The sequence below is a fragment of the Apus apus genome, chromosome 18 (assembly GCF_020740795.1).
Source record: "Apus apus isolate bApuApu2 chromosome 18, bApuApu2.pri.cur, whole genome shotgun sequence".
Classification (NCBI taxonomy): domain Eukaryota; kingdom Metazoa; phylum Chordata; class Aves; order Apodiformes; family Apodidae; genus Apus; species Apus apus.
In genome coordinates this window covers 5,814,562-5,840,531 of record NC_067299.1, presented here as the reverse complement: position 1 = coordinate 5,840,531, position 25,970 = coordinate 5,814,562, and the positions used below count along the sequence as shown (strand labels likewise).

Here is a 25,970-nt window from a genome sequence, read left to right as displayed (position 1 = left end):
TGGCGGCGGCGGCGGGGCCGGAGGAGTCGGAGCCGGGTGGTTCTTTCCGCCGGTGCTTGGCCCGGCTGGGCGCTCTGCAGCCTCAGCCCGGCGCTGAGCGGCCCGACGGCGGCCGCCGCACCGAGCTGCACCTGCTGCTCGACCTGCTCCTCTCGGAGAGCTGCGGGCCGGCGGCCCAGCCCAGCCCCCAGGTACCGCGGGGCCCGCCGGGGAGCGGGGCTGCGCGGCCGGGGAGCGGGGCCTCGCCGCGGGGGGACGAGCCGGGAGCGGAGCCGGTGCTGGGGGGACGGGTCGCGGCCCGGGCCGGTGCCAGGGCAGCACCGGCTCTCCCGCCCTCCGCGCTGGGTTTTGCCTCCCGCCTTCCTCCTCCTCACGGCCCGGGCTTCTCCCGGTTCCGTTTCCCAGCGCTGTGGGCTCGGCTGCCGTGTGCCCGCCTGGCCCGGGCAGGAGGGGTGACACCGGCGGGAGTGGGGGCTCGGTGATTGTCAGACTCTGCTGTTCAAAACGTTAAAAACTTGCCAGTCTTAAAGTAGAGCCTGCAGAGCTGAGCGCTGTGTTTTTGCAGTGTTGATCTGGGGGTAAGTGAGGGGAAGATCCCCAGCTGCAGCATCGTTAGTTTCATGTTATCCACGTGTACTGGTGCTCGTGGTATCCACACGTAGATCTGGGTGTGTGATCAAAGTCTTAACGTGGCTTCCACCCCAAGCTGTGTCGTGTCTGAACGTTAAACTGAGGTTTTCTTTTCCAGGATGTTTGTGCCCTGCTTGTCCAAGCCTGTCAGCTGGTTCCCCTTGATGAGGAACACCTTGTCATCAAAGTTTGTCAGCTTATTCATCATCTGCTTAACAGATTTCAGGTACAGGGAGTTTGGCTTTTTCCTTCCTTTCCTGTGTGCTGGCTCCCTGGTCTCCCATGAACCCAGGGAAGCTTTCTGGGACTGTGGAGCCAACCTTCATGCAGTTTCCTGAATTTTCACTGTATTGGTTCTTTATTCTTATTCTAGTTGAGGTTCTGACCTGTGGCTCTCACATGGTTCCTCCTGTAGAACCATTTCTCAGTCAGAAGTGGTACACCATTGGAATTACTCTTGGTTAGAGGACACTGGTGTTGATTTATCCACTTATCTGTGGTGGTGTGTAATTTTAACAGCCACATCACCCATGTCTGTAACCAATATATCTGGGTATATGTCTCCAGTAGTACATGGCAATGTTTTCTTAACCACAGCCCTTTTCTGTTGTGACAGGTGATGGTTGATGAACAGAACTTGAATTTTCTTTTATCCTACTGCATCTCTGCTCTTAAGCAGTGCAGCTCTTGGACACATGTTGAAATCCTGCAAGCCTTAGCAGCTCTTGTTTACAATAATGGACCTAAATGTCAGCAGGTGAGTTTACAAGCTAAGAGAAAGTGACCACTTTCTACTTATTTCCCCCAAAAGAAAGAATAAAAAAGTAGCATGTTCTCAGATTGCCACACTTACTATGTTAGGAATAATCCCATTTAAATAGTGACTGATATTTGTGGAAAAGTGGCATTTTAGGTGTGATAGGTGTGTTATCAGTAGATAACAAGATTCTTCCCATGCCAATTACCTCTGTCCCTGCAGGGGCCACCTATTACCTGGCTTCAGCCAAAGACACACTGGTATTGAAGGGCACCAGGCTTAATCTGCAGACTAATCACCCTGGTCTGCCCAGGTATCAGGCAGGAAGGACATGGGGAGCCTCTCATTGCACATTACTCAGCAGTCTCCATTGAGGATCCTGAAATTTATCCTGTAGCCAGATCAGGCCTCTAGTGTGTAGTGATGTCCTTGTTTTTAGCTGGGATAGAGCTAATTTTCTTCTTATGAGTTAGAATAGGGTCACAGAATGGGTTGGGTTGAAAGGAACCTTAAAGATCATCTAGATCCAACCCTCCTGCATTGGCAGGGACATCAGATTGCCCTGTGTTTTGGATTTAGCATGGGATTTGAGGTGAGAAGAATGTTGATAACACACTGGTGTTTTAAGTTGTTGCAAAAAAAATCAAGGACTTTCCAGCTCCCCATGCTTTGCTACGTGTGGGTGCTCAGGAAGCTGGGGAGAGCACAGCCAGAGCAAAGGACCTGAATTGGCCAGTGGGATATTCCGTATAATGCAACATCAGGCTCAGTACAGAGATGAGAGTTGCCTGGGAAGTTGCTCTCACTCTTCCAGGCTTGCATTTTTGGCATTTCTGTCCTCTGGGATCACTAGCTGGGAACAGGCTGAGCCTTGGTCAGCAGGTGGGGAGCAATTGCATTGTGCATCCCTCACTTGTATAAGCTGCTGCTACTACTATTATTATTTAAATTATTATTTTTCCAGGCGTGAAATTGTTTTTATCTCAACCTACAAGTCTCCTTACCCTTACCTCTCCAATTCTTTCCCCCATCCCCAGAGCAGGGAGGGTGAGTGAGCAGCTGTGTGGTATTTGGTGGCCTGCCAATGAGCTCAAAGCCATTGCAAAGCAGAGGCTGTGGGGTATCAACCCTGGGGTTTGTAGGAAGCCCCTCCTGGCTGCAGTGAGACTGCAGGTGTTGGATGTGTTGGGTTCCCCTGCTGTCACCAGCCCTTGGCACCTTGCAGAGCAGTTTCTGCTGCTGGGCTGAGGTGTGGGCTGGTGGTGCTCGCAGATCTGGAGCTGCCAGTTTGTGTGGGTTTGTAACCACAGCAGTTTGGTACAGCAGTTGTTACTGGCTGAGCTGTGTCTGGGAAGGAAGCATCAACTGGGACTCAGTCTGAAGTGTGCTCACTCTTGGTACTTTCTAAACACAAAATAAGAGAACTTTGGAAGTGAGTATTTTCATGTCATTCTGTCTGGAATCTGAAAATGCAGCTGACAAGACTTTTTTTTTTTTTTGGTTGCATAGATAGGTTTAGCTACCAAGCAGAACTGGGAGGCTGAGGGAAGAGCACTGATCCTTAATGACTTCTGGTGGTTTGTTTTAGCATCTCCCAGATTTGCTGGGCAGGACGGGGCTCTTGGTGCAGCTGAGTGATGCTGCTCAGCCCGACGTGGAGCTCCGGCGGGCAGCGCTGCGCGCCATGGCCAACCTCTGCCTCAGGTGCGTCCGGGCCCCTGCAGGTTTGGGGTGGGGGCTTTACCAGATGTGCATCTGACAGCATGGACAGCTGCTCTGCTCCATTGGTGCCAGGAACAGTGAATTTGGAACTAGTAAGGTGTATAAGCGTGATTTGAAATGTCAAATTTAAATCCTTGTTCGCAGGCTGGGAGAGTTGGGGTGTTCAGCCTGGAGAAGAGAAGGCTCCAGGGAGACCTTAAAGCACCTTCCAGTGCCTGAAGGGGCTCCAGGAAAGCTGGGGAGGGGCTTAAGTGCTTGTAGTGAGAGGACAAGGGGGAATGGATTAAAACTGGAAGAGAGGAGATTTAGGTGAGACATTAGAAAGAAATTCTTTAGTGTGAGGGTGGTGAGACCCTGGCCCAGGTTGCCCAGGGAAGCTGTGGCTGCCCCATCCCTGGCAGTGCTGAAGGGCAGGTTGGATGGGGCTTGGAGCAGCCTGGGCTGGTGGGAGGTGTCCCTGCCTGTGCAGGGGGGTTTGTATCTGGATGATCTTTAAGGTCTTTCCAACCCAAACCAGTCTGGGATTCTATGAATCCTCCAAGATATTGTAACATCTGTGGGTAAAACCATCAACTCTGTCTTCCAGAAATAATGTTATAGAGAGTAGTTTAGCGAAGAAAAGAAAAAGCATTGTGCTGTCTGCTCCCTGCAGTGATATTTTGGGTTAATTTTGCAGAAGAAATGGTCAGCTACAAGTTGTATTTTTTTATTTGACTTTGTGTAACTTCATAAAGCTATGGGGACAGACTGTAAACCAACCATTTATCTCCTCCTGCTTTAATTTTAGTGTGCCTGGGCAGCCATACTTGGATGAGTCCTACAGAAGTGTCTGTTTTCAAACTTTTCTAAGTGTTCTGCAGTCTTCCAAGACCACTGACATAGATGACATCACTTTTTGCATGGTGAGTGTGAGTCAAATTGTCTAGAGTAGTCTAATTAGGAGATTGTGCTGCTGGAATATTGGAATTTGGAAGGTATGACATTTGGAATATTGTCAACTGAGATTTTGCTTCAATACTCAATTTTAAAAAATAAACATAACTAACTGTCCCAGTGATTATGTTGAGCAAAACCATAATTGCCTTGAAGGTCACTTGAAAGATGGGAATCTTCAGTGTTTTGGGAAGGAGAAATGAGGAATTCTGTGGTTTTGGTTTTCAGTTGCTGCAGAATGCACTGAAAGGTATCCAGTCACTTCTAAATGGTGGGAAGATGAAACTAATGCAGACTGACCAAATTGGACCTCTTTTTGCAGTATTAAAGGTAAATATTTAAATCCATTTGAGAAAGGAGCAGACACTGGAATGTGCATGTTCCAGATGCTTGTGTAGTTGGGAATGGTAGGAGACGAGGAGAAAGAGGAAGCAGAGGAGCCTGGGTGTGTGGGGGAAAATGCAATGTGAGATATAGAGAAAGAGACATTCTGTTTCTCTCACAGCATCTTGACTTCACTTCCCACAAAGGAAGGTGAGAGAAAGAGGGGAGGCTCATTTTTTAAGACTTGCTGAAAATCCTTCTGGAGAGAATTTCAGATGTCATGTAGCTGTGAGACAGCATGGGGACAGGCAGGGCCTGGGGGAAGGATTCAAGCCCAACTGAAAATGGATGAACACCTGAGTAAATACACAGTAAATCTTTGTGCCTCAAAAGAGGAAAGTGTGCTAAGTTTTTTGTTCCTGTTCCAGAAATGTATGTTTCATGGACTGCCAGGACTGAGCATAGAAGTGCCCACAGCTCTGTACCCGGCCCCGCTCCCGCAGTATGACAAAAGGTCACCTGTCAAGCAGGAACAATCAGAAACCACCACCTTTAAGCAGACAGGGGTGAGCTGAAATGACACTGATTCCACTGCCTGGTGATGGTAGTGGCTAACAGGCTCTGTGTGTTCTGAGAGGGTGATGCATTTCACATTCTTTGCTCTAAAAGTATTGATTATAAATCTCTGTGCTGAGTAAAATTGCTTTGTAAACTCAGATGACAAGAACAAATAGCTCTGCAGAGATTGGTTTTCCTGCTTTAACCTGTGTGCATCCATTATTCATCTATAGCCAAGAATTCTTGGCCTGCAGACATGGGATTGGTGCCTGCAGACCAGCCAAAGCTTTTTCTTTTATAAGTTACAGTTTCTCTCCTAACACTTGCACAATTGTTTGACTCTTTCTTGGGGAAGTTAAGTTCATCCAGAGACTGATTTCCTCCCCCCTCCCATCTGTTCTGCTTAATCCTTCTGCAGGTTATTTTTTAACCCTGTAAACATTTTGGATTACTGATTATCTGAAAGACATTAGAGAAAATAAAGTTGTGTAGTCATGTTGACTGGTTTCTTTTTAGATGCTAAATATCTAGCATAAATCTAAAAGAGCTAAGGAAGTATTTACTGTTCCTCTTCTTTAATCACTTCTATGTGGAATATGATTTTTAACTGCAAGTTTTGTTGGAAATATTTTGCTTTACTGATGAAGAAGCCAAATTTTTCAGGCTTTTCAGATATAAATTACCTACTTCCACTAAAGTATTACTATACTGGTGTTACTGTTGCTACTAATAAGCAGAGTTTGCAAACTCTCAGCTGCTAAAGAAGTGACTGTTTCTGTAGGTAGAGCATTGCACATACATATAATTGCACTTATGTGCAGTATTATTGCAGCAGAAGGTGCAAAATAGCTGTGATGATTCTTGGTTAAGTGAAATCTCATCTAAAATCTCATTTAGAAACTTGCATAATAGGATGTTGATGTGCTATACAGAGGGCATGATTTATTATATTCAACTCTGCTTTTCTTCTGGATTAGCAATTAGCTTTGCTTTCAGATGAGACCATTTTCCCTGAGTAAAAGATTGACAGCTCTAAAACATTTGCACATCTTTCTAGCTATCATTTAAAAAAAAAAATTAAAAAATTAAAATGCTTTTTCTCTTAGAACCGAAGAAAAAAGTCCAAAGGGAAACAAAAGAAGGGAGAGTTGGGAGAAGAAGGAAAAGAAGATCTGGATGATGCAGGAAAAGAATCAATCCTTGCATCTAACCTGCTGAAATTGCACCTGGGGGAGGTGCAGAAAAGTCCTCGTTCAGATCCCCGGAGCCATGCATCGGATGTTGCTCCTGTGCCTGCTGGGAAGGATCATTTGTCTTCACATCACATGAGTTGGAAAAGAATCAGCAGCAGTGAGTCAGAATATTCTGATGCTGAAGGTGGAATGCAGAGCAAAACAAGGTGATTTTTTTGTAGACATGAAGCATGGGAGCAGTGTGCTGCTGTTCGTAACGGTTGAAGCTCGTGTGTCATGTTAAAGCTTTTCCTGCAGATCTGGCACAATTTCTGTAGGTCTGCAGGCTCTTGCACTTCCACAGGATCCTGGTGCTTTGTTCTGAATCAAAACTGTTGAGGAAATCACTCTTGCTTTTGATTTATGTGCTGATACAAGATTGGAAGGCAGTCATTTGTATTGTTCTGAAAGTAAATTTGTTCTTTTCCTGTTCATGGTCTAAAAAAATGTCTTCTCTCAGCCACTAATATAAGTGGAAGAGATTAAGTCCATTACTCTTCTCTGCTGCTATTTAATAAATATTTTTGTTTGTTTTTAAGATCTTATCAGGCCAATGTTCGTCAAGGGGCTCTTGCCTGTTTCCTCTCTGCTATAAAATCAATAGAAAAAAGAGTTCTTTATGGCTACTGGTCAGCATTTGTTCCTGATGCTCCTGGTATTGGCAGCCCCCAGTCTGTGTCCTTGATGACTATTGCTTTGAAGGACCCTTCTCCAAAGGTGAGGCAGTTCTGAGGAGACAAAACATTCCTTTTCCCGTATTAATCTTGATAGTTGTCTTCTCTGGTCTTCACTGAGTTAACTTTGGTTACTCTGTGTTGCTTGGTCACTGCACCACAAGAAACAGAAGAGGATGTGTTGGTCAAGGAAACCATGGTTAAAGTAGAGAAAAGATAGTTCCATTTCCTCTTGCTGAAGAAAAGCACTTTCATCAATTTTAAAATTCTCTATCAGCTCCAGGGAGTTGTTAAAGGTGGGTAACAGAAATGTTCTATCATTTCAGACCCGTGCCTGTGCTCTTCAAGTTCTCTCAGCCATCCTGGAAGGTTCCAAGCAGTTTCTTTCAGTTGCTGAAGATGCCAGTGATCACAAGAGGGCTTTTATTCCCTTCTCTGTAACTATTGCTTCCAGCATCCGGGAGCTGCACCGCTGCCTGCTGCTCGCCCTGGTGGCAGAGTCCTCCTCTCAAACCCTGACACAAATAATCAAGGTAACTGCACTGTTGAGTGTTTCAGCTGCTGCCTAGAGACCATTAGGTCTCTAGATCAAGTCTTGAAGATTGCACAGAAGTTATTGTAGCTGTTGAGGACAAAGGTGGTGGTGGGGAAAAGACTGTTGTTATCTCACAAGGCTCCACAGACTGAGTTTTCCTACAGAGTCCTACGGTTTCTTTTCAGCACAGTTCTCTTCTGTAGTCTTTTTGGAGCTGAACGTGACTGTGAAATGATTCTGAAGACTCACATTGGCTTTAAAACTGGAATCCAAATTGGCAAAAAAAAGCACTCCATGGGCTGTTGAAATTCCTTGGTCTTTATGCCGGGTCGCAGTAGTGTTTAATACTCATTCTTAGGAGCCAAATTTGTAACCAGTTTTCAAACAGCAGATAATTGGGGCATTTGTTTTCAGGTGCCCTCAGATAATTGCAAGTATAAAAACAAATCTGCTGGAGGCCAGGCTGACACTGGAACCACCACTTTGTGGATGTTCTTGTCTGTTTCAGTGCCTTGCAAATTTGGTTTCCAACGCACCCTACAACCGCTTGAAACCTGGGTTGCTGACAAGAGTTTGGAACCAGATAAAGCCATACATCTGTCATAAAGGTTTGTGTTTGGCTGCTTCTTTTTATATGCTATATCATAATGTAACAATTTTTTAATTACAAAATAGTTGTGGATTTTTATTTCCTTCTCTATGCCTCATAAATACTTATGTATTACTAGAGAATTATATGTTACGATCTGTCTTGTCCAAAGCTTCTGGAGAAGGATGCTGAGGTGCCAGCTGCTAACAGACTGGTTTTTTTCTTCCCTTCTCCTATTCTTTCTTGCAGATGTTAATGTTAGAGTTTCCAGTCTGACCTTATTAGGAGCTATAATATCTGTCCAAGCACCTTTACCAGAGGTGCAGTTACTTTTGCAACAGCCCAGTTCTTCAGGGCTAAATAATAGTGGTAGCTCAACCCCTCACCGTTCCAATCCCTGTGAGCAGTGGAGGAAAGCCCTGCCAGCAGCAGGGGAGCCTCCGGAGCACCCAGCAGGATCTGCAGCTCCAGAGCCCTGCTGGCTTCTCCGTCTCTGCGTTTCCATCACTGTTCTGCCCAGAGAGGATTCCTGTTCCGACAGCGACGTGAACTTCCCGTCGTTGTCCAGCGTTTATGAGCCCTGTCCCCTTCGCCTGGAATCCTTACAGGTGGGGATGAACAGCTTGTAAAATGAGCAGCTTTGGGACAAGACCAAATTGCCTGATGGCAGCCAGGCCTCACTCGTGGGCTTCCTTTGCTCCTCGCTCTCTCGGTGAGATTTAGGCTGAAGCAGCTGTTAGCACAGCATGGCTGAGCTGCAGTGACTGGAAGAGCAGTGACATTTTGATTCCTGTGGCCACAGCTTAACCCTCCCATAGCAAACCTGCTGCAGTCAGTTCATCTGCCTGGGAGTTTGGCTACCTTTGTTATTGTCAAATATTACCTGGCTGGGTGTTTGTGCTGGCATCTGGTGAAGGCTGTGAGTCTTCCCCATTCCAACTCCTCAAACTAAGGGGGTACCTGTCAGTGTTCAGGCTGGGCTTGTTTTTCCTCATGTAACCACAGAAAACAGGAAGATTTTGTTATGTGTGCTGGGGATTCTCACTCTTTTTCTGGAACAATGGATATTTGCTGAATCCAGCTTCACAGAGCACAGGACATGAGAAACAGAATGTGCTGCTCTTACAGGTGCTCTTGCTTAGCGTTTTAGCTATAGGAGACCTCACTTAGAGTAAATAATTAATTGTCGTGCTACCTGATAGTGCTTTTGTGGCCCTCTTTTGAACAAGATCATGGAATAGGGAGGTTTTTAATTAGCTGTAGTATTCTAGAAGTTGTGCTGCAAGGTGTATCTGTTGCATCAAGGTTTAGTATGTGGTCCCAGTGTTGATTAGCCCAGTAACATCCTCTCTGTATGTATTTGGGGTATTCTGGTTTACTAGAAGGAAGAAAATAAAACACTGACTGGAATTTTTTTTCTTTGTGTTTAGGTGTTGGCTCTTCTTGTAAAAGGTTATTTCTCTATGGCTCAGAGCTATTTCCTAGAGCTTGGAGAAGTGGCTTGTAGATGCATGGAAGAAATGGATCCATCCATTCAGCTTCATGGAGCCAAAGTAAGAGCATGAGGAAACATCAAATCAGTTTTATCTGTTAGCATGTTTGGCAAATGCAGATGAGTGGTGACAAATATTTGGAGCATCTGTGTGTGTGGTGGAGCCCACCATAAGGAGCTGGTGCTTGCTGGAGCTCTGGGAGGTGCAGTACCCTGACACTTCAAGATATGTACCTTCTCTTTCCAATCTTGAATTCTTAGCAGAATTCTGTTGCTCTGCTGAGTCACCAGGAAGCTTGGGAAAGGCAAGGATTATGGCACTGGTCCTTCCCTCATTTAACATCAGCTGGTGTAGGAACTGTCACCCAAAGGAAAGCTCAGAGAGATTTGCTCTTTGCACAGCAATTTGTTGTTCTGTTCTAGCTGGAGACTTCATGTAAGAAAGGCTTTTCTTCCAAATTCTTTACTAGCAGGGGCAGAATAGAGTCCAAAACAGCACTGAATCTTTTATTTTTGTTCTCCAGGTAGGTAAGTATAGTCCTAGGTAAAGGTTGCCATAGCTCCTGGTACTCAGTCATCCCTGATAAAGACCCAGTTGTTTTTTGTTTCCTTGCAGCTTCTGGAGGAGCTGGGCACAGGAGTGCTGCAGCAGTACAAACCTGATTCACCAGTTGCCCCTGATCAGAGGGTGCCAGTCAGTGTGGTAAGTGTGTGGGGTCCCTCTGAGATTCCACTTCCCTGAGCTTCCTGCCTTGAACTCCCTGCAAAGTCACTGGCATGGATGCAGATCAGTGAATTTTAGGAAAGCAGAGAGAGGGACTCACAACCCTGGAGTCTACAATTTTTGTAGGTTTCTTGCATTATTTTGATATCTGTACACAGGTGTGTTGCTTTGGTTTGGGTTTTTTACATGCTGGAAGAACAGCTCCCATTTTGCATGTGTCATTAACTGCTGCATAAAACCTAGAGGTACACTTTTTGAGTTTTGGTGAATTTGTGTTGTCACAAGAGCCAACCTGCTTGTTCACAAGTGCAGAGGGAGGGACCAGAGCCATAACATATGTGATTTCAGAAAAATTCATTGTTTCTGTCTGTTGGATAAGTTTGCAGAAGCTGAGGAACTGACATTCTAATAGTAGAACAGGCCTGTTTACATCTTGCTTCTGTGGACAGAAGGCAAGTTTCAAAATGTCTTTGGTGTAAGCTCAGTTTTGAGCCAATCACCAATGGCCCTGCAAGGCAGGAAACGTGTCCAGTAGCACCAGTTTCCTGTTACTGGATATGGATGTAAATTGTCAGGCAAATGAACATACCCAGGTGAGTGGATTCAGAAATGGGATCATAATTCTACCTAATGCAGTCTGAGTGGATGTGTCCCTGGGAAGGAAACACACAACTCAGTGGATAAGTCCTTGATAGCAGTACTAAAATGTCCTTCAAATGTTCCTGCATGCCCAGTGTTTTAGGCTTCCACACCTATAATCACTTTCACACGCAACGACGCTGCCTGCTGTAAGTGTGCCTGAACAGTGATCCTAGAAAAAGACAACCTGTTGGGAGAATTTGGGCATAATGGCTGAGTTTAATTAAGTAAACCTGGCTGCTTCCTCTTTAGGTTGTAACTTTCTGGACAATGATGTTAAATGGCCCTTTACCTGGAACCCTCCAGAACTCCCCACACGCAACTCTGCAGACGAGCGCCTGTGATGCCCTGTCCTCTATCTTGCCAGAAGCTTTCAGCAGCCTGCAGGTGAGAGAGCACCCCTTGCAACCTGCCATTTTTACTGATGGAGGTTTCGTTCTGCTCTGCCAGATTGCAGTAGTGTAAAGACTTGGAAAACTTTTCTATGGAGAGGGTAGAGAAACCTTCCAGAATTCATTTCTTTATATTCTGAACAAGTTGTGACTATTGAAGGCTGAAAAAGGCAATGCTGGAAGTAATTAGTCTGTCAAAACAATTGAACTGTGGGTCACAGAAGCTGTTTAGGCCCTGCTATGAACACCCAGCCTTGGCCATGATGCACAAGAGATGGAGGGCAAGAATTTCATTGCATGAGGAAGGGGTGAAGATTGTTCTTTTGCTGGTTAATTCTTTGAAGACACAGCTGAACTAGCAACCATGGCCTGACGTTGTTCACCAATTTGCATGCATGTTGGTTGTTGTTATTTTAATTTTGGCTGGCTTTTAAAACACTACACTGTGGTGATTGCCCTGGCAGGAGCAAACAAACGTGTTGGCCTTACTCTGTTTCTGCACCATGAAATATGCTTTTAAACATGAAAGCCTTGGCAGTGTCTCACCACTGCATTGTGCAGCTCCTTCTGTGTCACTGTGCCCTTCTTGATGGGGAGTGCTCTGCCAGGGCTCATTTGCCCCAGAATTGCTGGTGCAGCAGTATCTCTGGAATTCTCTGTCTGGTTTCTCCAAGTACAGCATGTACTTCATCACCCTGTACTTTGATCCCCTACACTCTCTTGTCCCTGTGGCCAGTTGGGGTCAAGTCAATGCCCATTCTGACCCTTTGCTCTGATGAAACAAAGATCTTTGTCATGGGTTGGTGAACTGACAATTTGTCCAGGATGAACTTAATCTTCCTGGCTGTCCTTGTTAATGAAGGAGAAAGAGTGAAGTAAGACAAGAAAATGCAACCCATCCAGTCTCTTTTACCTCCAGTGGGCCATGCCTTCTGCCTTTGGGTGATAGTTTGTATTTTGGTTTCCCTCCTGGTTTTCCCTAACAGCAAGAAGACCCCATTTTCTGGAAATGTTCCCATGTGACACCCCGAAATGCCAGTCAGTTTGCTTTAAATACCACGCTCTGAATGGTCCTTCTCTAGATTCCATGTGCTGGGGTGTTTCAGGGTGTTTCTCAGCTGTCTCTGGGGGACAGAGACCTTTCCAGTTGCTCTTTAGTCATGGCTGCTCATCCTTGCAGAATGACCAGCAGATCCTGTGTGTCACTCTGCTGCTTGGCCTGAACCACAGTGAGAACCCGCTGGTAAAAGCTGCTGCTGCCCGTGCCCTTGGAGTCTACATCCTCTTCTCTTGCCTTCGGCAGGTCAGAACTGGCCCATTTTTCTTATTTTGTAATAGGTTTAATGAACCCTAAGGTGTGGCATGTGAGTCCTTTTGGAATAGATTTACCTTCCTTGTAACTTTTTCTTTACCATCTCCAGACCCTGCCTTTTGTGTGGTGAACAGAACCAGGGCAGTTCGAAGAGAGATGAAGCAGAAGCCAGAGTGTCTCCTAAGTGGGAGGAAAAGGAGGGAGGATCTTCCCCAAACTCTCAGGGACAGAAGTGGGAGAGGCTAGATTGGCAGAAAGGAATTGCAAGAGATGAGGTAGAGCTGGGAAGAGGAGAGCAGCTGTACAGCACTCTGGAGAGTTTAACAAGTTTTTAATGTGAAGGCTTCAATTTTGCTTAAAACTAAGAAGTAAACCTTATTTAGAGAAGAAGACTAGTTTTTGCAAGGCCTCAAAAGGGTGATGGTAATAACAAAATTATGCAGTAGCTGTTGTTGGGATTTGAGCCCAAAATACTGTGAAAGAAAATCCTTTGCCATAGGCAAGGGGATGAAAATGAAATGTAATGTGCCATAGAAGAGCAGATTAGACAGGCAGCTCAACGGGGAGCTTGGAGAAGCAATTACTTAAGAGTGGGACTTGATGAGCATGGCATTGGCAGTCCAGGTAATTATGTTAAAATCTAAAGTAACTAAAAAGCACCAATGAAATTAAGGAACAGCTTGAAACCTCAGAGCAACAATTACCTGAGAGAGTGGTGAATTTGGTCAGCATGCTGGTTTAGACTGTCAATTAAGGATCAAACAAGGCTGTACAGAGAGCACCACAAACCTGTTAAATATTGTCACCTTAAAAAAGAGTAGGTGAATACAGGTATTTTCCCTCAAAAGGCCAGAATGTGTATGTTACTAAGGAAATAACCTTTTTTTAAAAGTATCTGACTTGGCAGCAGTTTTGACTTTCACAGGATGTGATGTTTGTAGCAGACACAGCCAATGCCATCCTGACCTCCCTCCATGACAAGTCTCCCAACGTCCGTGCCAAAGCAGCTTGGTCCCTGGGCAACCTCACAGACACTCTGATCATCAACATGTGCGTAAGAACCCTTGCCCTGCAGAGCTCCCCTCTCTGCCTGTGTTCCCACAGTGTCAGACAGAGGCTACTGCTCTACTTAGTGTCAAAAAAGACAACGTTTGTCTTAAATGCTTCTTTTCAACTCCTCTGTGTGTCCGTGACACTGTATTACAAGTATCCTCTTTCTGTCTGGGCTTGAGTTTACAGAAACACAGGCTGGTTTGGGTTGGAAAGGACCTTACAGATCATCTAGGTCCAACCCCTCTGCATGGGCAGGGACATCTCCCACTAGACCAGATTGTTCAGATCCCCATCCAGTCAGGCCTTGGAACACTTCCAGGCAAGGGAAGCTCCAGTCAGGAACTAAAATGTATCAGGATTTTGTTGCAGAGCAGTGTAGGGCCAGAGTTTAGTTCTACTAACATGCTTGGGTTTAGGGCTTTCTAATCTTTAGTTTCTCAGTTTTCTATTTCTTGTACGTTGCTTGGTGTAGTTGCATGTTCCCTGGTTACTTTCAACATAACACAGAAGTAAGAGTAATAAATATTTAACACTTCCTCAAATCAAAGACTGAAGGCAGTCTAACCTGCTGTTACATTTTTAACAGGAGAAATAGTTATCATATATTCCTGCTAAAGAATTGCCTCTGAGCCATTCATTGCCCTCTGTTTTTTATTACAGACTTAATGCATTGCTAACCAGCTTTCTTGCATTGATAGTTTGGTTTTAAATTAATAAACATAGTGGTCACATGTAGGAAGGTCTGCCTTACATATTAGCCTTCTGAAGAGTGAAGGTTGTTCATAAGCCCTTGTAAAGGATTGTTATCCCATCTTTTGGGGATGGATTATCTGAGCTGTTACCTTCTACTGTGTGATTGTTCTGCTAGGGAAACAATGGGACAAAGTTTCCAAGAGGAGTTTTCTGATGTTCTGCTGTTGAAAATGTTGCGGTCTGCGACGGAAGCATCCAAGGACAGAGACAAGGTATGACCGAGGGGAAGGAGGGTGGAGTTGTTATAGTGTAGTCAGCTTGTGCATTTTTATTAAAAAAAATAAATAAAATAGGAAGAGACAGTGGTTATTTAGAGGCATTTTGCCCCAGCAGGTGACGAGCTGCAGCTCAGCATCCTCTGGTGTTTGGGGGTTTCCCACCGTTGACCTGCAGGGCGTTGGATTGTGCTGTTCCCGCAGGGGGTGGTTTTGGTTGTTTTTTTCAGGGTGACCACTTGCAGAGAACAATCTTTCTGGTGACATTTAGGGACTTATTGTATGACCAGACACCACTCTGATTCCAGATGGGCTCCATGTTGGCTCCAAGTATGATTTTGTAGCAGGCTTGAGAAAAGCTTTTCCTATTAGCTGAAGGCTAGAATGGGGTGGGTAGTTTTCTGGTGTGTCTGTGTGTTCCAGGTGAAGAGCAACGCGGTCCGTGCCCTTGGGAACGTGCTGCATTTCCTTCAGCCATATCACATAGCAAACCCCAGGTTCAGGGAAGCCATTGAGGAGTCTCTTCAGGCCCTGATTTCTACTGTGCAGAGTGAGGCCACGATGAAAGTGCGCTGGAACGCCTGCTACGCGCTGGGGAACGTGTTCAAGAACCCTGCCTTGCCACTTGGTGAGTGACTTGTCCCACTGGCTTTTGGATTTGCACAGCACATTGTGGTTTTGATAAGAAGGTCTCTGCTACAGGTGTGTTAGGAAAAGGGGGAGAAAGCAAAGGGAGCTGAATCATCCTCTCCTGGCTTTCCCAAATCTTGTGCCAGGGAAGTGGGCTTAGATCCCACCCGTGCTGATACAGACACAACTGTGCTGTGTTCAGCTGGATCTGTCAAGCTAGGGAAGAGTGGGAGGATGAGATTGGAGCTGTGAACAGATGCAAAATGTCACTTTTCCCTCTTACCTAGCTTCAGAAGATTAGTTTTTAACTAATTTTTAATTTCATAACCCCCGATTCTCTCGTTTAGACCAGGATACATGTAAGCCCATTAAATATTTAGAAGACATATTTAGAGTTCTGAATATTTTGACTGATTGAAAAAGGGGTTTTTGTTTTTTGGGGGTTTGTTTAGGAGAAGCACCTTGGACCACACAAGCATATGGTGCCCTTTCCTCAGTAGTGAAATCCTGCAAGAATTTTAAAGTCCGAATCAAATCAGCCATGGCCCTCTCCATCCCCAGCAAGAGGGAATGCTATGGCTCCACTGAGCAGTTCTGCCAGATCTGGAGTGCCCTGGTGGTGGCCTTGCAGAAGAGTGAAGACACAGAGGACTTTCTGGAATTCAAGTACAGTGCCAGCCTCCGGACACAGATCTGCCAGGCTCTGCTGCATTTGTTAAGTCTGGCAAAGAGCACAGACCTGCCAGTCATCTGGGAAAGCATCAGAGAAAATGGGGATTTGATCAAATCCTACGTCTTGCAATATCTGAAATCTGGAGGGGAGGAGAACGAAGCAGGAATGCACACAGACTTCTGGGAGAGGGAGAGAGCACTGAAAGGAGCTATTGAACATCTCTGTGGGATAGAGAAACAGCTGAAGGGCAAAGCTAGGGCAAGAGTGTCTGGTTATCTGGAAGATGTCTTGGCAAACCATGGCAATGCCACTGAACTAACAGAGGCGTAGAGAGAAACCCCTGGTTCAGTGACCAGTAACTTTGACTTCCCCGTGGGCACAGAGGAGAAACATGCTGCCTTCACTGCCACTGGGCAGCCAGGAGGAAAGCTTCCTGTGGGTGGTATTAAACAATTTACATCAAGCTTATCACAGAATCATGGTATGGTTGAGGTTTGAAGAAATCTTAAAAGATCATCAGGATCCAACCTCTCATTAGATTGGGTTGCTCTGGCTTTAAACACCTTCAGGGAGGGAACATCGGCAACCTATTCCAGCACCTCCCTACCCTCATGGTGAAGAACTTCTTCCTGATGTCTGACCTAAATCTCCCCTCTTTCAGTTTAAAACCATCACCCCTTGTCCTGTCACTGCCCTCTCTGGTGAAGAGCCCCTCCCCAGCTTTCCTGTAGGCCCCAAAACGTTTCCTCTGGGTGGTATTAAAGAATTTATTTCCAACTTGCTGAATTAATTCATAAGGCCTGATGAAAAGATCTGCAGAAGTTTATATTTTATTTATTATTTTCTGTTCACTGAAGTCTTAAATTGTCTTCCCTTGGTTTTGTTTGTACACTGCACTGTTACAGTGTTGCCCCTTGGAAAACAAATGTCTTCTTCTTTGTATGTTTTATATCACCAGCCTGTTCTCTCAGTTTACCTGAAGCCATTTTGTTACTATTGCTGCTGTGTTCAAAACAGTGTTTGTAAAGGAGGGGTCTGGAAGAATCCTGTGTTTCTGAGCACTGCAAATGTTGTCACTCCTGTGTTCCTGCAATAAACCTAAATTTGCCAATATTTGAATAACAGCTTAGAGCAAACACACTTTGCCTTTACCTGTGTATGTCCCTGGTGCCCTACACCTGGCCTGTGCCTCCCTGCTGCCTTCACTCATCCTGGCTTCCAAAAGCTCAACATTCCTTGTTTCTGGGTGGATGGTACTGTGCTGTGTAAGCCAGAACATTCAAAACTGCTTCTCTGAAGCTGGAATTCTGACCCTTCAAGCAGTGCTGGGGCTCTGTTGCCTGGCCATGGGAGGTGCAGTGATGTTCTAACCCTGCTGTGGGTTTGTTCCTGTTGTTCCCATTCCTCCACTCTGGTGTTCCTCACTCTGCTTGCTGCACTGAGAGGGGGGGTCTGAGCTCTCTGATGTTGCTGGGGACAAAACAACTCCTGCAGGAATGAGCTGGTCTGCAGGATGCTCTTGAGTGAAGAGTCTGCTCTTCTAACCCTTGGGTGGATGTTTGAACAGAGCTCAGCACCAGCCCTGCCTGTCATAAAACCTCTTTGGGATACAAACTGCTTTGTTTTTCCACCCTTGGTGCTGGTTTCAGTGGGCCTCAGGTGCTGTGTGTGTAACTAGAGCCTCTTTGGAGTTGTGGAGTCTTTTCTGCTGGATGTATGGGGCCAGTTCCCTGCCAGGAGTGACTTTCCTGTACCAGTTCTGGGTGTGTTGTCACAGCTGGGATGGAGCTGGATGGAAGTGGCAGAGCTGAGCATCCCTGGCTGGGCCGTGTCCTGCCTCAGGAGCACCCCTGGTTACATCTCACCTTACAAATCGGCACAGATTTGCTTATTTTCTCCCTCTTGGGCTGCTGCAATTGTCCCCATCTTTTGAACTTCCACCATCTCAAACAAGCCTGAGTTTGCCAGCTGTGTTCTGGAGCTGCCTCTGTTCTGTACCAGCTGGAACACCAGCAGTGAGGCAGCTCTGGGACTTGGTGTCCCACACGGGATCGGGCAGCAGACACAGGGTGTCCCTGTGCTGAGTGTCCATGCCAGCAGCCCACACCCCACGTCAGGGTGTTCTGGATGGAGAAATCTCTGGTTTTATGCACCCAAGAAGCAGATGGGAGCTGCTGGGGTTCTCAATAGCGTGTGGCCAACTTCTTTGGTTTTAATAAAAACTTCTGTAAAGTCTCACCTGGCTCTGGAAACACCCAAGGGGTTTTGGGGGAACATGGACAGGAGAGAAGGGAGGGGCAGGAGCTGGTTTTCACTCTGGTTGGTGGAACTTCATCCAGCATCTTCTAAGGATGAGACAAACAGCAGCTGTGTGGCCTCTCCTGCCATGGGTGTTGCTGGGGGGGGGGTGTCACACCTTACAGGGGGGTAGAAGGGGCAGCTGCAGAGATTCAGGCCTAATTTCTGTGAGCAAGGACTGAAAAGCTGCTGGGGGGGGTGGGTCTTGAGTCACTCACAGGGGTCAGCTGTGCCCAGTCCCACGGGGTGTTTTTGCTTGCACCTGGATGCAGTCCTGAGGGTGCTGGAGCAGAGCTGGGATGGGATTTCCTGCCTGATACCGAGGTCAGTGATGATTTTCTGCATCCCTTTAATGTTACTTGCTCATTTTTGGTGCCTGATGGGGTAACGTGGGGATGCACGTGCCCTGTGCCACCTGCTTGCTGCCAAGGGGAGCAGTGGGGGCAGACACAGCTTCTGTCCTTGGCTGGGGGCTGGTGAAGCACAAGGTGCTTGGGGCTGGCAAAAGTCAGCACCTTCCCCACCCCAGCCAAGGTTTTATTGTCCTGCCCCTTTATTGTTGTGTTTACAAGCCAGGCACTTTATAGGTTTTCCTATGAATAGTTTCAAGGAGAAGGTAATTACCTTATCACATGCAGGATGATTTATAGCCAAGGTGGCAAGGGACATTCAAGCTCTGCATCGGCTCCGTTTGAAAGACAATCTGCCTGTTCTTCCACGCGGGGTCATGGGGTGGGGTGAAGACAAAAGGGTTTTAGTGCCCGGTCCCAGCACCGGGATGGCTCCTACGGTGGGAGCATTTCCCCAGCTGTGCCCACCTGCAGCCTGGTGGGTCTCCCTGGGGCTGCTCCCGGTGGGCTCTGCCCTGTGCAGCCCCGAGAGGTCAAAGCTCTGGCTGTAAAAGCCCTTTTATTTCCTGGTGTTACCTGGATGGGTAAATACTCGGTGGGGCCTCGAACCACAGCGACGTGGGACCGGGCTGGCGTGTGCTGGGGGGTCTCGATGAACTGGAGCGGCTAGTTGCTTTTGTTGGGCAAAACTCGTCAGCAGCAGCACCGTGCCTGGCTTGGGGGCTTGTTACACATCCCCCCTGCCTTCGCGTAGCTATTTTTCTTTTTTTCTTTTTTTCTTTTTTTTTTTTCGTCCTTACCCCGTAACTCGCTCTTTATGGACTCGGAGCAAAGGATAACTCGCCAGTTCCCTGGCGGCTGCAGCTCCCGGCGCATCCCTCCTGGGCTGGGGGTCCGGGAGCTCAGGCAGCCCCCGCGGAGCGAAGGGACCTGCCCCGCTCTCCGGGCCACGAGGTGGCACCACCGGCCCGGCCAGCGCGGGGCCGCGGTGCGGGGCTGCCCGGGGGGGGGGCGGCGGCTGCGGGGCCGGCCCCGGCTGCGGGGTCACCTGGCAGGGTCGTGGGGGTCCCTCTTGCAGGATGTATAAGGTGTACGGGGGTTCCTTCTGGGGGTCCCCCTCGCGGGTCGTGGGTATCTCCAGCCCGTGCACCCCCCGGACGTGCCCCCCAGCCCGTGCCGGGGCGCAGCGGGGAGCGGCCCTGGAGCAGCGTGATCCCGGTGAGGAGCCGGCACAAGGACACAGGCGTGTTTCTCCCTGCCATAAACCCAACCCTTTCTTCTCAGGGTGCGCGGCCCTGAGTGGGGCTGGTCGTTATCGCCCCGACTGTGCAGGGGCCTGGGGACCGGCAGGGGGGGCTGCGGTGGCCCTTGGGACACGGGTGCTTGGTGCAGCCCCCGGGAACCCAGCCTGGCTGCTGCCCACCGCCCTAGGACAGGAGCAGGGGCTGCCTTCCCTGGGCCCTCTGCGGGACCCTGGGGTGGTGGGGGGTGACAGCAGCAGTGCCGAGCACCGCAGGGCATCGATTCATCAGCAACGGGGTGGAGGAGGCAGGGGTGACTTCCAGTGGCAGGGTCGAAGGGAAGAGGCTGATCCTCAGTTCATGCCTGCTGTCTCTCCCGTAAAAAATGGCTCGGTGCTATCTTGCAAGCCGTCCCTCCCTAGGACCTGCTAATTCGGTGATTTTTATCCCGTCTGTTTTCCTTTTCTCCCCTCTGCCCCCCTGCAACCTCCCATCACTCCTTCTCGGGGGCAGCTCCAGGGTCGTTGCTGATGGATGGTCCCCGGCAGCGCTGAGGAGGTGATGGCTGGGAGGGGGCTTCAGCCCCCGGGCCCCGCCCGTGGCTCTGACCCGGCTGTTGCACCAACCTCATGTCTGAGGTGACGCTCTTCCCCAGGGCTGGAAGCCCGTTGAGGGAAGGATCCCAGCAGGAAGGGTGCAGGTGATGGGGCAAGGAGTGCACAGGGAAACCACGGGCAGCCCAGCAGTGCCGAGCGGGATGGAGATGGAGAGGATGAAGGGGCTTGGTGAGCCCCAGGGAGCAGGAGTGTCTCTGGGGTCATGCCTCCCTGTGCCACCTCCAGGAAAAGGGAGCCTGTGCCACCCCGGGGGGGGGGGGGGGGTCCTCCAGCTCCGTGGGAGCCCAGACTGGTATTTCAGTCTAGACGTGCTGGTATTTTTTCAGTCCAGCAAATTTCCTTGATGGCCCAGCAGTGAAGCACGAGCACGCCTGGCGTGCTGGCAGCGGTGGCTGCTGGAGGCTGGGGGATTTCTGGGGGGGAACAGGTGGCAGAACCCCCCCCCCACCATGCCTGCTCCTGCCTCCCAGGGGGGGCAGGAGAAATATGTTCGCTGGAATGGGAGGGAAAACTATGCAAGACTTTAAATTTGCTCATAAAACCAGGCTTGCTGGGTGGAAAACTTGCTGTGTCTTGCTCGAGTGCTGGCCTGGGCTGTGGTGGGATTGTGTGAAAAGCTTTAGTCAGTGTTGGTCGAGGTCCCTGCTGCCCCGTGTGCGGCCGCCCGGTCCTGGAGGGGTTGGGCTGGGTAAATACTTTGGGGGGCAACAGGTGAAACACCGTGGAGACTCGAGGGCTCGTCCCTTCCCCTCAACACCGTGGGCACCACGCTGCGGCTTTTACCAGTGATGCTCCTCCTGGCTCCCCCAGGACACCCCCCCGTGCCTGCCTGGGGACTGGCTGGGTGGACAAAGGCATCTCTGGGGGGCTGCGGGGCCGGGCGGGCTCTGGGATGTGTGAAATTCGGCTTTCGCCCGGCTCCTTCCTGGAGCGGAACTGTTCTCAGCGAAACCGTCCCCGCTGCCCACCCTAATGGCTTTTCTCTGTGCGCCCGCATTAATGAACGCGAGGCCCAGCCTAATCGGAGGGAAGCCATGCAAGTAATTGCTTGAATTTTTAATTCGGGGTTATGATAGGGGAATCAAAGTCACACGGCAGCCGCTGAGGCCGCCCGCGGCTCCGCGCCATTGACTCCTGCAATTTGCTTTTGATTTTTGCCCTCCCGGCTCCCCCCGTGGACTGGCAGAGACCCCATGGGAGGCTGGGGCTGGACCCTCCCAGGGAGGGCACCCAGTGGAGAAAGGTATTTGGGGTGAGGGTCTCACCCGTGGCAAGGCTGAGCTGTGCTTGCCTTGGCTGGCGTGGCCGTGCCCGTGGGGGCCCTTGCTGCAGGTGTGAAGCCATTTGCAAAGTCCAATGGCAAAGTCCCTCTTCCACCTGCACCTGACCGTGCTGCCTGCAGGGAATTGGGGTTTGTTTTTCTTTTTTTCCACAATGGCAGCTCTTGCCCTCAGCCTGGGGAGCTGTCAGCAGTGGAAAACAGGCACCCGTGGCCATGGGGAGAGACGTGAGGCTGGCTGGAGTTCAGGTTGGGGTACTTGGGCACCGTGGGTTTGATGAAGTTGTCCCCAGGGTTAGGACCCCCCATCAGTGAGGAGCTCCTCCAGCCCCACGGAACGCTGCAGCACTGCTTTTTGTTTTTCCAGAAAACAACCCCACCTCCCTCCCTGGTTCCAGCTCACTACCCTCCTCTTTGTCTTAAAATTAATACATTTAAAAAAAAAAAAGAAGAAAATAAAAGAAAGAAGTCGGAGGGCGCGTGGCTGCTCGGCAAAGCAGAATGGCATCCGCGAAATGTCTGCCCTGTACGAGGCTGCCCGGGGTTTTGGGAACTGGGAGCACTGGGACAAGCTGTGCCAGCGCCATGCTCCACCGGCCGCTCATGGATGGACCCGGCTCCTCCCGGGCAGCCGTGGGCTGTGCCCCGTGACCCCGTGTTTGGGGTTCGGGGCGCTGTTGTGGTGTTCCCTGTGCCGCGATCCCCGGGCCGATAGCATTGTTTGCCCTGACACGTAAGCCGGTGACAACCCGCCAGGGCTCTGGCACCGATTCCGGCCGCGCGGCTCCCGGCCTGCCCCGCTTCCCTGCGCCTTTTTATAGCCCAGCAGAACTTGTTTGGCTGTGGCAGTGAAGCAGAACCCCAGCCTGGGCTGGGAGCTGCGGGGGCACACGCGTGTGCCCCACTGTGGGTGCTGGGTCATGTTCCCCTGCCCCCAAAATGTCCTCCCCATGGGAGGACCCTGCTCCCCTGGTGACACTCAGCTGTGGTGTTTGTCTCCAGCTCAAGGCTTGGGGAGGTTGAGGGAAGACTCTGAATAGGGGTTTTGGAGGGGGTTCCCAAGGAGGGCCAAGCCACCAGAGCAGAAAGGCAAGTTCTCGTGGCCATGAGAACACACCTGAGCCCTGCTGCCTGTTCCCTGGCAGAGCGAGGGGACACCAGGGGGTCCTGCCTGTGAGCAAGGGGCCACCAGCACCCCCATGCTCCCACCCTCCTCCCCCAAACAGCAGAGCCTAGGCAAAGGACAGGAGGTGAAGCTGGATTATGAAAGTGTTTCTTTGCTTTGCTTTTGAGAAAGGAGAACTTCAAAGGGGCCATTTATCATCAGACAAAGAGAGTCGCGAGTTATTTGCAAAGTGTAGGGGAGAAGCATTAATTATTGGAGTGACAGACAAACGCTGCTGCTGGGTGTCCTCCTGCCCACCCCTTCTCCCGGTCCCAGCAAGCCCTGGCTGGCACCAGCACCATCCCCAACTCCTACCTTGTCTCCCCTCCACGTGGGGTTCAGAGTGCTGACTAGTGCCATGGTGGATCTGCCTGACTCGGGGTCATGGATGTCCCCAGCCAGGGGGATAACACGGTGGGGATAACATTGTGTCCCCAGTACTGCTGTTCTGCTGAAAGGCTGGGAGAAGTGGTGCCAGCAAAGCCCACCTGGTGTCCCAGCCCTGCCTGGTGCTGCTGTTGGGGGTTGAATCATCATCCCTGGAGGTGTTTAAAAGCTGTGTAGATGTGATGCTGAGGGACATGGTTTAGTGATGGACTTGGCAGTGCTTTGTTAGTGGTTGGACTTGATGATCTTAAAGGTTTTTTCCAACCAAAAATGATTCAATGATTCTAAGATCATGGTGGAAACCAGGCAGGGAGAAATTTGGTATCTAGGAGCGTCCCTGTCCCTGTGGCACCCAACTGGAGGCAGCTGCCTGCAGGACTGGGAGGTATGGTTGGCCGCAGATTGGCTGTGCTCAGAGCTGGGGTACAACATGGGTGGAGGAGTCCTTTCCTCTCCCCACCTTGCTCTGCAGCTCCCTCACTCCTTGTCATCTCCCTTCCTTCCGAAAAGCCTGTGCCAGGCTCAGCCCAGAGGGCTGTGCAGCATGGCTGGTGGTGGGGCATTCATGGGGAGTGGTGTCAGTGGGATCTCTGTGCTGGGGACTGTGTGTGACAGCCGATGGCCATGGCCAACAGCTGGGCTGGGGGACATGGAGGGCAGGGCTCAGCCCGGAGCTGGGGCACCAGACCCTACAACAGAGCCCCCATCTCGAAAGCTGCAGGGGCAGGGCTGTGGCTCAGTCCCTCATCCCGGAGGGAGAAGATGGAGAGCATTTATATCCCAAACCAAAGTGGTGATGGACCCAGCCACCCTTGGAGGTTGAAAGTGGCATCTGTGCCACCATCCCTGCCACCTCCACAGTGCTGGAGGGCTGCTGAGACAGGGGAGGCTGGGGCACGAGGGCTCCCCCAGCCCCGCCGAGTGAGCCCCGCGCGGGGCAGGCAGCTCTCCCTTTCATGTCTGATCCCTCCCCAAACCACAGCTTCCCTTCGCCCCGCGCGGGGATCAACCGCGGGTCATATTTAATAAAGGTGGGGATGGGAGAAGGCTTCAAAACATTACGTCACCTCGGTGTGGGGGAGGCGGAGGCAGGCAGGGAATGCGAAAAACCTCGGCGCGAGTGGGGGCAGAGGAGAAAAAAAATATCAGCGAGGGGATTTAATGGCCCTGTTTTGGTGGGAACTCTCTTGCCCACTGCCCGCGAGGTCAGGGGCGGGGTGTCTGCACGCGCTCAGGCGTTAAATGAAACTCTATGGAAAAAAAAATGAGGGGCATATGCCGAATGCGTAAGCGCGTCCACGGCAGAAATTCCCCCGGCGCTGCGTGAGTCATGGCGCTGTGCCCGGCTGGCCCGCCGTGGTGGCAACCAGGAGAAGTCCCCTCCAGTCCCCAGGTCACCCATCCCTGCGCTGCCCGGGGTGAGGGTGGGTGTAAGGGGACCCCGGGTGCCCTGGGTGCCCCCACCTGCCCCAAGCCTTCCCGTGCCTGAGAGGCAGCCGCGTGGTGCCAGGGTAAAGTCCCCTGTGCGGCAGCCTGGCCTGTGCCTGACCCCGTGGGGCTGGCCGTGGTGGTCTCCTTGGCATGGGTGGGAGCTATTGCCTGTGCTGGGGGCTGCCAGGCCCTCAGAGGTGATTGAGGAGACTGGGGATGTAGGCAAGGGTTTGCCTGGCCAAGGCAATCCTGCCAGGATGGTCAATCCCTTGCAGGGACTGAGATTTCTGGTTTGGTACCGGAGAGACTCTTTGGTGCAGTCAGTGATGGGGGAGAGGGACCTGGGGCCACTTCCAGCCATGGCAGCCAGCACCGGGCACCCAGACCCTCCTGTAATACATGTGGGCTGGCTGCAAACCAGGTGGCTTCAGAGGCACCATAATCAGCTTAAAAAAACCCACCCCCGTGCTGAAACCCACCCCTGTGCCGCTATCCTGCGTTCCCAGCCGCAGCCACCTCCCGGGGAAAGCTGGGGCTGATGCTCACACCACGTTGGTGCTTTCCCCAGGCTGGGAAACTATGTACTCCCAGCCCTGTGGGGCACCCATTGGCCCCCCGAGCTGTAATGACCACGCTGCTCTGCTGAGAGGAGTTAATGAGCTGTGCCGGACAACGATGGGAAAAGGTGGATTGCAGTGAGGCTCCCGACACTGCTCAGAGGAGCTGGGTGTGGAGGAAGGGAGAAGAGCAATAGGGTGAGAGAGATGGACCAGAAAACGATATCCACTTCATTAGCCAGGTGGCTCTGAACGTGTGGAAACAGGACAAGGTCCAGGTCACCCACTGTGACAGAACATTATTATCATGCGATGCCATGAAGCCTGTGCAAAGACCAAGTCAAAGCTCACCAGCCCACTTGAAAGGAAGCGAGGACCTTCTGGGAGCAAGAGCCAGGCTGTTCCCAGGGTGGGGGGTATAGGCTCCCATGCCAGGGGGTCTGGGCGCTCAGCCCAGCTCCTGCAGAGCCTCCCACAACCTCTGCCCTGGGCAGCTGTGGGAGGAGAGCCGGGGGACAGTGAGTATGAGTCCACATCCTGGTGGCAGTGGTTGGTTGCTCAGGGATGGTAGTGGCTCTTCGTGGTGTCTCCTGGCCCCGAAGGCAGGTGTGTGATTTGGCATCTCACCTGGGATCTGGGGGCTTTGGGGTGATCAGAGACCCACTGCGGGGTGAAGGGTGAGAGCACCTATGAGTGTGAGGGACCTGGCAGACACATACCTCTCACTTGCCCTTGCAAGTGGGAGAGCTGGGCACAGTGGGGACACGCACCCAGCACCCTGGTCACTGCACCTTTTGTGCTCTGAACT

The 25,970-nt window shown here is 50.3% G+C and overlaps 1 protein-coding gene across 2 annotated transcripts; it reads left to right on the top strand.

The window, feature by feature from the left end:
- HEATR6 (HEAT repeat containing 6) lies at positions 1-16,961 on the top strand. 2 transcript variants are annotated; one of them, XM_051635929.1, is made up of 20 exons: positions 1-191; positions 749-856; positions 1,247-1,387; positions 2,976-3,091; positions 3,897-4,011; positions 4,271-4,372; positions 4,795-4,932; positions 6,031-6,323; positions 6,696-6,873; positions 7,157-7,363; positions 7,874-7,973; positions 8,204-8,562; positions 9,385-9,507; positions 10,063-10,149; positions 11,062-11,196; positions 12,382-12,504; positions 13,439-13,563; positions 14,435-14,531; positions 14,958-15,162; positions 15,617-16,961. In XM_051635929.1, exons 3-20 carry the CDS (start codon positions 1,250-1,252, stop codon positions 16,165-16,167), a joined length of 3,192 nt encoding a protein of 1,063 aa, XP_051491889.1. In that variant the 5' UTR covers positions 1-191; positions 749-856; positions 1,247-1,249; the 3' UTR covers positions 16,168-16,961. The 2 variants fall into 2 exon arrangements, with proteins under 2 accessions (XP_051491889.1, XP_051491888.1); XM_051635928.1 differs by lacking the exons at positions 1-191; positions 749-856; positions 2,976-3,091 and having other exon boundaries at positions 1,301-1,387.
- The last annotated feature ends 9,009 nt before the right edge of the window (positions 16,962-25,970 follow it).

Coding starts and splice junctions, on each gene's coding strand:
- HEATR6 (XM_051635929.1), top strand. CDS start 1,250: ATGGTTGATGAACAGAACTTGAATTTTCTTTTATCCTACTGCATCTCT. Junction 11,197..12,381: donor AAGCTTTCAGCAGCCTGCAG/GTGAGAGAGCAC, acceptor TCATCCTTGCAG/AATGACCAGCAGATCCTGTG. Junction 12,505..13,438: donor TCTTCTCTTGCCTTCGGCAG/GTCAGAACTGGC, acceptor TGACTTTCACAG/GATGTGATGTTTGTAGCAGA.